The sequence below is a fragment of the Vigna umbellata genome, chromosome 1 (genome assembly GCF_029865625.1).
Source record: "Vigna umbellata cultivar VRB3 chromosome 1, Vumbellata_1.0, whole genome shotgun sequence".
NCBI lineage: Eukaryota > Viridiplantae > Streptophyta > Magnoliopsida > Fabales > Fabaceae > Vigna > Vigna umbellata.
The window spans coordinates 12665287-12677430 of NC_142165.1; the positions used below are offsets into that span (position 1 = coordinate 12665287).

Consider the following 12144-nt stretch of genomic DNA (forward strand, 5'->3'; position numbering starts at 1 on the left):
ATAATTTAAATGAAGACGAAAAGATTAGTACGAGATGATAGTAAATATATATATATTCTCCCCCAAATTTTTATACCCAATTAAAAAGATAGAGTATTATCCATAAATGAAGTTAGAATAATATTGACATGATAAGTTTATTTGTCTTTTAGTTGATCATGTCCCTTCAACTAACTTTAACATTGCAACCCAATTTAATGCCATAATTTGTGTTAAAGTAGCTTAACAAACTATGGTTGCGATGTTGTGTGAACAAAGTCTGGCGGCATAGGGCATCCTCCATGCTAACTTTTTAGGCCATTTTGTCAAATCACTTTGATTTCCACCCACATCAACGTCTATAACTTCTCCGTCCTGTAATCTGATTTAAAAAAATAGGGTTAAATGCTTATTTCATTATCATGTTAACACGTAAATTTTTGTTTAATATTCGGTTTTAAAAATAAAAATATTAGGTCCCGATTTTATGAAAAGTGTATGAATAAGGTCTTGTCTGTTAAGTTGACAGCAACAATGTTAAGTCCATGCTGATGTGGCCGTATTTTTTCTCTTATCTTTTCTGCTGTCTAGCTTTTTCTATCTTTTGTTCATTTTTTTCTTTGATGATTTATTGAACTTGTTCTTTCTTTGTGGACCTTATTCATATATTTTTCATAACATAGGGATCCAATGTCTTCATTTTTAAAATTAGGTACTAAATAAAAATTCACCTCTTAAAATGGAGACGAAGTAAACATTTAAGCCTAAAAAAATATATCTATTTCATTGTGGTAAAATTAACAAATATTGCAAATAACGTTGGCTAAGTTTGTGTCACACAACTAATTTGTAGTGGGAATTCAGTGACTGAGACAGAAATAGTTTTCACTTGAAGAAAGTTTTAGACTTTTATGGTGATGGACTAACATGGGACATGGGTTGGGCTGCAACATCATGCCCACCGTTCTTTACAACAAATATGGAATCAGTTAAAGCACAAAATGATGAAAAAAAAGCTGATAGTACAATCAAATGGCAGTAATAATAAGTTATACACTTTCCCTCCTCCACGTAGAACTCACACTCAAACAACAACCTTCGTTGCAAACAAAAACATCACAACTCAAACCAATCCTTTTCTTAATTTTCCCTTCATGCAGGAACACAGTGTCAAGACAAGAGAGAAAAGCAAAATGCAAATTACAAAATAAACCACTACCAATATTGTCAGATTTTATATTCTGATAAGAATAAAGGAGAAAAAGATTAGTATAAGAAGAAGAAGGATTAGAATAAGTGATACACAACAGTAAAAAGGAGTAGAATAGAAAAAGAGAAAGCCACATAAGCCCCATCATTACAATCATCACTTACAAACCCACAAACATAGTCTATTCCAAACAATTCTTCCTTTACTTCGTTTTCAACCTTCTTCTTCTTCTCCACCTTTTTTCTCCTTCTCTTAACTCTCTCCCTCACCAAACACACCCTCTTTTCTTTCTTAAATCCACTCCTTTGTCTCTAACAACCACACATACTCTTCCACTATTATATATACTTTTACTTGCATCATTAGCCCACACAACAAACATTTTCCCTTTTTACTTCTACAGACCATTTACCATCTTTCATCATATCTTCCTTTCTCTTTCATTCGTTCAAAGGAACAACTGCTATAACTGGGGAGCTACATTGGCGAGCAGGTGCTAGAGAAGAAGCTGAACAGTAAAATCAAATATGCAAAGAACTGTGTTTTACTGTGCAATATCTCTCCTGCTGTGTCAATTACTCTGTTCAGGTAATCAATCCCCTTTATCTGGTTTGTTCTATAGTTCTTCTGTCTTCTCTCTCATTCTGTTTTTGGTTAAGCTTTGATGGTTCTATTCGAAAATGTAGCTCGGTTGCTTCCGTTTTAAGATATTGTTTCTTGCTTCTCACTGTCTTTGGCTCTCATTTTCGTTCTGTTTTCAATTTCTTATTCTTTATCTTTTGCACTATGCTGTGCTTTTCTCTTTAATATTCTTTTGGACCCCTTGAACATGTTTTGAATTCTGAAACCACAAAGCACTTTTCTTTCTCTCAAGTTTGGTATTTCTATTGCTTTATTCTCTTCTTGTTTTTCAGTTCAACCAGTATCAGTATGGATATACATGTTGACTGATTCGGTGCAGATCACTTTTTCTCCTTGATTACTCCATCCTGGCTTCTTTCTGTTGGAATCTAGTTCACTAATTCAGTTTCCAACTTTTCTGTGGATAATAATTTCCCTGGATCAAAATATTGTCTCTTGTATTATTCCATTAAATGCCTGTTCCAGCAATTATAGAGCCACGCACACCATAGAAAAATTTAAACGAGTCCTTTTCTTGCTCATTTTTTTCTGGGATTTCACACAGGACAGTTGCATCCAACCTTTCTCCCGTTCCACCGTTTCTTGGAAAGATACAAAGGGCCCAACTGCATTGACTTCTGTGTGCCTCTCTGTACATAGGATACCCTACCTGTCCTTAACTGCCCACATAGATGCCCTATTCCAAGTTGTTGCCTTTTGAATTAACAGAGAGATTTAAGGGCCTAAATATAACCACTGGCTTGTTTGAATAAAAAATTCCACAACTTTTCTGATGAATAGCATGACAGACAGGTTTGTTTTCCATACTGGGTAAATAAATGCATTGGCCTTATAGGCAAAATTTGAATCCAGCTATACTTTTTTGCTCCTCAAACAGAAAAGGCTTAAACTGATTTCAAATGTATGTTTGATTTCTGTGTTCACATGCTTTAGACAAAGTAGTACAGAACAAAAGTAACTCGATTGTCATTTCAAACACAGGTTCAAGTAGGACAGTGAAGGAAGTACCTGGACATGTGAATGTACTAGGACATGACCAAGGGAAACAAGAATTCACTGTCTCAATTTCTACAGTTCAGAGGGATATTACCACTCCCATTCCTACCATTCCCAACTTAATTCCCACCAACCCTACCGTTTCAACATCTCCATTCCTCAATCCCAATTCAAATCCAGACACTGTCTCTCCACCCTCCACATTCCCTTTTACCACGCCAACCACCGTGAATTCCCCGTTGTCTTCAGGTGCAAGCTGGTGCATTGCTAGCCCAACTGCCTCACAAACTACCTTGCAAGTTGCATTGGACTATGCCTGTGGCTATGGTGGTGCTGATTGCTCTGCAATTCAACCTGGTGGAAGCTGCTACAACCCAAATTCCATCAGAGACCATGCTTCTTATGCCTTCAATAAGTACTATCAAAAGAATCCTGTTCCAAATAGCTGCAATTTTGGTGGAACTGCTGTCATCATTAGCACTAACCCAAGTAAGCCTTTTTGCTGCTATGACTCTCCTTGTGAATCTTTTCAATCATGTTACATGCATTTTAATTTTAAAACAAGTCCTGAGGTATGGCCAAGCTGTTGGGTAAATTAAAAGTTGAAATAAAAATTACCCTTGAATATATTTTGTTTCCAACATAAAAAGGTGAACTTTACAGGTAAATGATAGTATTATTATAGAAGGAAAGGAGACCAGAAAGTTTGTAGATGAAGTGTTTGCCAAATTGATTCACAGACATGTAGGATTGTAGGGTCGGTCACTTAGGTTGGTAATCAGGCACATCCCTGTTCATGATTTTCGGTTTCATTTTGAACAGACTAGAAAAAGAAGAAACTTATTTTATTGGTTCTTTCAATAGATTGTAGACTGTGACTTCAGGTTGGGGATGCATGAGCTAAAACCATTTGAGTGATGCAAAAGTCAAGCTTTTTTTCAACTTTTTTCGAAGCAGCTTCTTCAAAGCCTCCTTTATGTATTGTCACAAAGATTTATTGTTTCATTAAATGTGCATAAACAACTGTTATAAAAAAAACATAAGCTAAGTATTGCTGTTTATCACAATTTTTTCATTAAATGTGCATATTCAACTGTGAATTCAAAATGAAGTAACATCATGTTTTGGACAAAGTACATGAACTAATTGGCTAGGAAAAATGATTATTTTTAATCATATTTAACCAATTATAGATTTATTATAATCACTCCCACCTCTCACGTATCCACCTTGCAACACCTTCATCTAGTACTGCACAAATCATGTACATTTAAAGATGATGGACATTTTTTGTTTTATTTCCAGCGCACAACACGCTATAAACCTCAGTATTATTTGGTTGTTGAGAACATTTGATGAATGCATTTACTTGTTTTGCAGGTACTGGGGCATGTCAATATCCATTCACTAGGTGGCCCTTCCTTGCTCACATATAATTATATATACTTTCATTTATTTATTCTTTTTAGTATGCAGATATAGTTTCATTTGTTATTCATTATGTTGCTAGCACAGTTGGAAGAGAAAATATTATCATACAGTTACTAACTTGGTGTTTGAAACTGCAGCACTAGTACATCAGTGTTGAACACAACAAACTCAAACGGAGCAAACGTGTTTGGTTCAGTGCCAGTGCCCACAAACCCCTCTACCTCTGCTGCATCATCTGACACATTAAATAGCTTTGCAGATATTTGTGTCATTCTGTGGATAGTTTCATCTTTGGAAAGAAATTATCTCTAAAATGGTTGGGAGTTGGATGTACTGCTGCTCTGAGCAAACAAATTTTGCCCTTTTACAGGCTTTTTGGGAGACACAAAAAGCAAATAGTAGCTGCATGGCCATCAACAGCGCATAAATGGTAGAAAAACATGGTACAGAGAAAAGGCAACTTAAGATGATGGACATTTGTAGAGATATACATTTCTTGCTGTACATACTTTTTTATTTAACTTTCTGTGTTGTTCACATTTCTCTGTTGAACTGTTAGAATTAAGAAGAAAAAAAAAAACATATCTTTGAAGTTGGCTTATCTGTTTAATCTTATAGATCAGGATCAGATTTTGCTGTCAAAAACTCAAAAGTCTTATCTACACAGTGACACAGTCAAAGACAAACATTTTTCTGGTATGTTTTCTTTACAGATAAATTAGAAACTTGAAAAGCAAAGAGTAATGATTACGTATATATAAAATATCAGCATGACAGAACAATTTGGACAACTAAAATAGCTTTGTTTTTTTCCTTAATGGATTGTTTTACACAGATTGATTAAACAGTGTGCATAGTGGAGGGTGTGAACTTTGGTTCTGACCATAGGAATTTGTTCACATGCCATGTACTGATATCCCAGAAGGCATAGGTCCCCTACTCATAGTGTTTGTGGCATACAACTTTGTAGCCATAACAATAATTAAAATTGATGCTTGTGGATGAGTTTGGTGAATTCCCACAAATTGAACTGCATGCAGAGAAGGAAGAGGATAAACAGTGCAATGCCATATTCTAACCACTGCAGTGGTTAACTTTTTCAGTCACTACACAAAACAACCAACAACCCTCTTTACCTTCACGAGTAGTGACCTGAACAACCACCTTCTAGAAACACATGTCAATGACCATCTATGTCATTTGCAGAGGGGAAAAAATTAAAATAAGATTATGTTTAGAGTATATATAAATATATTAAGTTAAATATACTTCTTATCGGTGTAGTATATTTGAAAATAGTTATTATAAAAAAAATTAAATTCATGGTGTATTATAATTTCACGTCCAAGCTAGGTTTAAATATTGATTAGAAATGGAGTAGACTTTAGAATTATCAATTCGCCCTCCCTTTTTTGCCGCGAAATAATTATTATTGTGCTTTTCTTTTATATTTAGAAATTAAATTTTACATTCATAAACACCTCTCTCAAAATAAGAATAAAAAATGTTATAATAAAATACATGTCCTGCTTTTAGTTATCTTGTATAATCAATATATTTTTTTAATAATTACATTAATTAACAAACATCTCAACTTTATCGTACACAAATACATTTACAATTTTTTCTAAAAGTTTAAACTTCACAAGAAAAAAGACCAAATATATATATAGATTCGTTAATTGAGATTAATGTGTCACTATATTGTGAATATTTAGACGGTTTGAAAGCTTGTTTTTAACTAGTCATTCGTCGTAGTTGTTCATTCGCTAAAATTTGAAAGTTACTTGAAAAAGTCACTCCAATATCAAAGTCAATAAAAATTTAATAGTTCTAGCAGTTAATATATTAAATGTTATTATCTACCTTATTACCTCAAACTTATATTTATATATCTTATAATATATTTCGGATTAGCAACAATTTAATTACGATCCACCTAATAATAATCATTCTTTAACGTAAGTTGACGGTGTAATTGTTATATAAAATGACCATTCGGTTTGATGACAATTATATATATATATATATATATATATATATATATATATATATATATATATATATATAACTTCAAGAAATGAAATAAATAAAACATGAATATGTAATTATATTTTATCTTTTTAACTTATTTATTTTGAAAAGGTCTCTATGCAAGATCATCACCCCTTATGACATCATCGTTACAATTGATAAACAAAAGAGTTATATAAAATAAAATAAGCTAGTATTCTAAACAATATTTCAAATGTTCTAATGGATAATTTTAATTTGTTTATTAAATAATATCTATAAAAAAATTAAGTGCTTAATTTTCAATCCATTAGTTACTTTTAATGTCATAAGTTATTGACATCACAAATCATGTCGCTACAACAAAGTTACGTAGAAACTCAATTTAGTTATGTGATAGTAAATCTGAAATCCTATGATTTTCTCTATATTATCATTTTTTCTCATTGGAGACTAAGTCACATAAAACTCCTTCATCTAATTACGTCCATACAATTCTTTGAAAAGTTATTCAATTTGAAAAGTAGTTTTCTGATCAAAACAAATACATGCTTTGATTGAGACACCAGTAATATCAAATTACAAATTTGATCTTCAACAAATGATCTCAATTTAATTAAAAAGTTATTTATATTATTTATCGCAAAGAAAAAAATTATCTGAATTTTCCAAATACAGAGAGTTACAAAAATTAACTGTATGAGTTGAATTTAATGCGTGTAGTAGTTGCAGTATGGTTAATACTATTATATGACAAATACATGCGTTTAAAAACACCTTAGTTTTTTTTAAAATATGCAAGAAAGTTATTATTATATAATAAATTAATAATATAGCAGTAACTTAAAAATTGTTGTAAAAAAAATCACTGCTCTAAAACTCTTAAAATTTAGATGGGTAGGTAGATTTCCCTCGTTTATGTTTATCCATGGTGTTTTCCAAAAAAAGATATCAAACACTGGTAAGAAATTTCCTTATAATAGTTTCATGGAAAAGAAATACGTAATTATATTTTAATTTTATTAAAAAAATCGTCACTATCAAAGTTTACAACCCTATCATAATTTTTGTATGCATTTTTAAGATACTTTAGTTAAAGTACAGTATTAACTCTTGACCACGAGTACAACATTAATTCGTGTGACCCATAGCATGGAAACAACAACGTTGTATTCATATTTAAAGTCTACAGCAAAAGTTAGTTTTGTTAGGTAGGTTGGTAGTTTTCGGAAAACTCAAAAATAGCTTACCAAAACTAAATTATTAATTATTGTATTTTATAAACACTTATTCATATATTATGTTTGACCGCATTCCGTATCAAATCAAACTTGTCGGTTTGTTTACAAAGAAATGTTAAATAATTGTTTTTTACCATTTCGAATCTAGAAAAATATTTTGCAATATTTATAATATGGTAATGAAGGATTACCTTATTAGTGTATGATATTGAATCCTGTCCAAGTAATTTACATAAATCCTTTGTGTAATTCTTGAATAATTAAAATTAATGTGGCTACCTACCTGTCAGCATCATATACATATATTTGCCTGAGTTTTCCAATGATAATGATAACAAGGAAAAGAAGTTTACATAGGAAATTGTAACCCCACATATTATATGTATATTAAACAAATGATTATTTGTACAACTTTATTATGCACTCAGACATACAATAACCACTTCAAGATTAAAAAATATGTATTCATGTGTAAAATATTTACTTTTTAGTATCTTCAAACTTTTTTTAATGATAGTTTTGATTGTTTAATATTTTGATTCATTTACCCAGTAATAATATTTTGTTAGAAGATGAGTTTTATTTTAAATAAAAATTTGACAGTCTAAATGTCATTTTCTCTCCAAAGCAATCACATCCTTAAAGTAATAAGTCTATTTAAATAAATGTTGAATATTGAATACTGATTGAGAATTAATCTAAACAAGTTTTAAATGTTTAACACATTAATTAATATGTATTATTTTGGTCACAATAATGTTTGTGTTTATGTTGTATTTGCAATCTAAGTTTACTTTTAAATCATGCAGTATCATATTTCACAATCATAATTATAATATCTAACCAAAAGAAAAACATAAATTAGGCAACAAAGAAAAAGTGTACAAGATGAAATCAGAAAAGATTAGTGGTAACCCAAGTCCCACATCGTGATTAGCATTTTGTTGTCCTCTTGTCTTGTTGGACAATCCCTTCATTCCCTGCCAGCATCATGTACTTATCCCTCCTCGTGAGTGTGGTGCACTCAAATCCCAAAGCATCGGCTAACTGTTTCTGTATAAAGTTTGCGACTTCACAGCTTGATCTTCCTCCTGCACATGTAAGTTCTCTGGGAAGTTTTCCAAGAACCTGAATGTAACAGCTAGGCCTTGGATTCATGAGAAAGAAAATAGGGTCCAAGCATTTCAACCCGCTTGCAGTGGTCCCATAGAACATGCTCACATGAGTATTGATAGCAACAGGCACAATCTCATCAGCCAATTCTGCAAAAAGTGAGCTGAACCTCAGTAAATATGGTTCCCTACAAGTTGTTCCTTCAGGACACACCACCAAATCCCCTTCTCTCAGAAGCCTTTCCATTGTTTCACCATCTTTTTTTCTGTCCCTTGTTAGTCTCACTGTCCTTATAGGGGCTATCAACTCAGACACCTTACTCAAGCTGTATGTCACTGCAGTCAAAGGCTTTGCCAAACATGTGCTTAGGAAAACAGGATCAAGAAGAGTCCTGTGAGTGCAAACATAGAGGACCCCTTGCTTTTGCTCTGACTTTTCAGGGAGAATCCCTTTGATTTGGAGATTTAAGCCACTCCAAACCCCTAATGATAATGCCCATCCATAAGGAAGTACAATGCCTAGAAGGATCCTATAAATGGCTAAAAGAATTCCAAATGGAAGCCACATGAACATACACAGAGCTGCTGAGGGTGTAGGCAGGAATGCTAGTCTTCCATCATGAAATATTAAGGGCTTTGGATATTTTTCCCTTGGCATCACTGAGCTAAAGTTGTTCTTGCTCTCTTCATTGTTCACCACATATGCTTCCTGCATTGTCCATGTAGCTGAAATTAGACACTATTAATGCATTGAGACAGACTTGATAAAAACGTGTCCACTGAATTATAATCTGTATCAAGATTATGAAAACAGTTTGTGATAGTGACTTTGGTCACAATGCTAAGGAATTTTTTGCCTTTGATGTAACGCAATCGTCACAATCCTAGCTGTATCTACAGTGACAAATAGTGATGGTGACTGCAATTCAAAACCTTGACATCAGTGCAATAGATTTACAGTATTTTGTGCCAATGAAACTTGACAAAATTTGCTTTTTAATTTAAATGGTCTTCTTCTTTGTTATGATTTGTAAGGCCCTTAAGAGGGCTGAACACGCAAGAGTTAAACAGTAACTGGGGTCATTAAACAGAGGAGTAAACCTCAGACTTACCTTGCAAAGGGAGAGGAAAAGATGATCGTGAACAGCAGAACTTCCAACCCCAATATCAGGTTTTGTGTCTCCAAAATAATCCTTCAGTGCTCTGTGCTTCACAAGTAAACCAGAACCAGAAAGCAAACCACTGAAGTAGCAACCAACGGTGTGCAACTCTGTGCCTACAACAGCATCAACGCTCAAATACTCCTTAAGAAACCTTTCCACCATAACTCTAGGCACACTCGTGAAGACAACTTTAGACCCTGCTGAGGCCAGAACCTCGTAAGCACGAAGGTTGAGATTCTCCAAATAAAACTTGGGTAAAACCGCCCTTGATATACTATCCATAACATTTGTTCTTAGCCCACAAAAGGTGATGAATGTCATGACCTTAAGCCTTAGCTCATGGTTCAAAATCCACAGCACAGGACAAGACAAAAGCAAGAGGAATGCTCTGAAAATGCTGCCACCTTCAAAGGCAACAAGCATGAAATAAGGAAAGAAAGAATGGGACCTCAAAAGGACTCTATGAATGTCACAAGCCACAAGTGTCTGTGACTCTCTACTCTCAAAATCATATTTGACAACACTAGGGAAAGAGGAAGGTTGAGGGGGTGGTTTGGATGACAAATACCCGAAATGAAACCCATAACTTTTCATTTTTCTTGCTGCTCTATAGTAAGAGTTGGCAAGCAGCTGGTACAGCACCCACTCTGCAAGCCTCAGCAGCATCATTGGAAACTCCATGCTCTTTTTTCACACTGGTTGATTAAGATGTGTTTCAGAAGGAGAAAAGGAGGCAAGAACAATAAATGAAAGAGGAAGAAGAAGAAGAGTCAGAGTGTTTATCGGTGATGAAGAGCGGATGAGCAGGGAATATTTATAGAGTCATTAAAAGGGTGCATGATGAAGTTTTGACTGTAGCATTTGGTTAACCACGCTGCTGGCATTAACTTCACCTTCCCTTTTTATTTTTCTTTTTGTTGCCGTTTATAGTATTGGCTTATATCATCTTGCAAGTGCTCTGTACATGGTGCCAGATAATATTTAGCTTGGCTACTCCTGACATAAATACAGTAGGTAGGTTAAAATGTTGGTGACCGCCATGGAGAGCTTTTGGTATCTCTTTGAAATCTTTCCACAAGCACACGGTGTGCCACTAATTTTAAATGCCGTTGGAATGTGTGTGAATTATCCCTTTGGTCAAACAAATTTCCTTCCAAAATTTCCATTTCTTTTTCTCTTCCCACAATCCAATAGCAAGTTAGATCACCCACATCTTCGAATCATTTGACTTTCCAAAACCAATTACAGAATCATCGGTAGTCAAATTGCAATTGCTTCTCTCATTAAAACCTGTCGTTGACTCCTAGTTCTATTTATATATTATCACCACCTTTTCATTTCTGAGATGTTTTATTAACGTTTGACTTTGTTATGTTATGCTCTGTACTACCTATGCATTGCATTCCCAATGCTATGAACAGTTACAGGATTTGATTTTAATTTTCCAACTACCGTTCATTTGAACTTCAAATTAAATGAAGTCATATTTATGACAGCAATGCTGTGATCATGGTTGTAGTAGAGAAATGAGAAGCATGCATATGTGTTTGTGTGATTACTAGAAAACATGCATAGTAGGTAAAACAGCAAAGTTACTATTGAAAATGTAATGACATGCATTTGGTACAAAACGTTTGAAAAGCTTGTGGAACTTGTTTTTGTCTGTGAAGGTTAGAACAGCAATTCATGTCACCCTCGTTTTTTGGTTTGGTGAAGCCTCAATCATTTGATATTGCTGTTCAATGCACGTAGATTGTATGGAAAGGTTAAGAAGATTCACGTATCTATGGCTGCTTCTTCTCATTTCTGTTTTCTCTTTCTTACATCAATGACACAAGTTTCTTAACATTATTTGTAAGCCAATAAGAATTTGTATTTTGTTGGATTAATTTTAATACTTTTTATTCAATTAAAAGATAGATAATTGATTTGCAAAGTTATATGTGAAAAATAAAATACTTTTAAAAATGTAATGTAAATAATTGTGATTTATTTAGTCGAAGTAACAAATAAAGAATAAAAATGCAAGTAATATTTTATATATGTTTAAGTAGAATTGGTCATTGTAATTGACTTTTGTTAGAAGATAGATGTCGCGATCCCTTAAAAAGGCGGGTATTTAAATCTAAATATTTTTGTATAATAAAGGATTACTTTTCGTATCTTTAAAATTTATCTGATATTAAACATAATTTGATTTTATATTAGTTAATTTTGTCTTATATTGGTATTTAAAACCAAATATTTTTATATATAATAATATATAATTATTTTCAATGAACAACTTATACGTGATTTTAATGAATCATTTTATAATTTTTTATTCATTACAATATTATTTTCTGGTTATTAAAATT

General features: G+C 33.0%; 2 protein-coding genes across 2 annotated transcripts; one reads left to right on the top strand and one right to left on the bottom strand.

The window, feature by feature from the left end:
- Positions 1–1337: 1337 nt before the first annotated feature.
- LOC148204673 (uncharacterized) lies at positions 1338–4946 on the top strand. Its single transcript, XM_088101328.1, has 4 exons — positions 1338–1777; positions 2813–3316; positions 4208–4238; positions 4396–4946. Exons 1-4 carry the CDS (start codon positions 1717–1719, stop codon positions 4568–4570), a joined length of 771 nt encoding a protein of 256 aa, XP_087957454.1. The 5' UTR covers positions 1338–1716; the 3' UTR covers positions 4571–4946.
- Positions 4947–8235: 3289 nt separating this feature from the next.
- LOC148204674 (glycerol-3-phosphate acyltransferase 1-like) lies at positions 8236–11241 on the bottom strand. The gene is made up of 2 exons (XM_088101458.1): positions 9737–11241; positions 8236–9333 (listed from the first exon to the last, which is right to left on the bottom strand). Exons 1-2 carry the CDS (start codon positions 10466–10468, stop codon positions 8446–8448), a joined length of 1620 nt encoding a protein of 539 aa, XP_087957584.1. The 5' UTR covers positions 10469–11241; the 3' UTR covers positions 8236–8445.
- Positions 11242–12144: the final 903 nt, after the last annotated feature.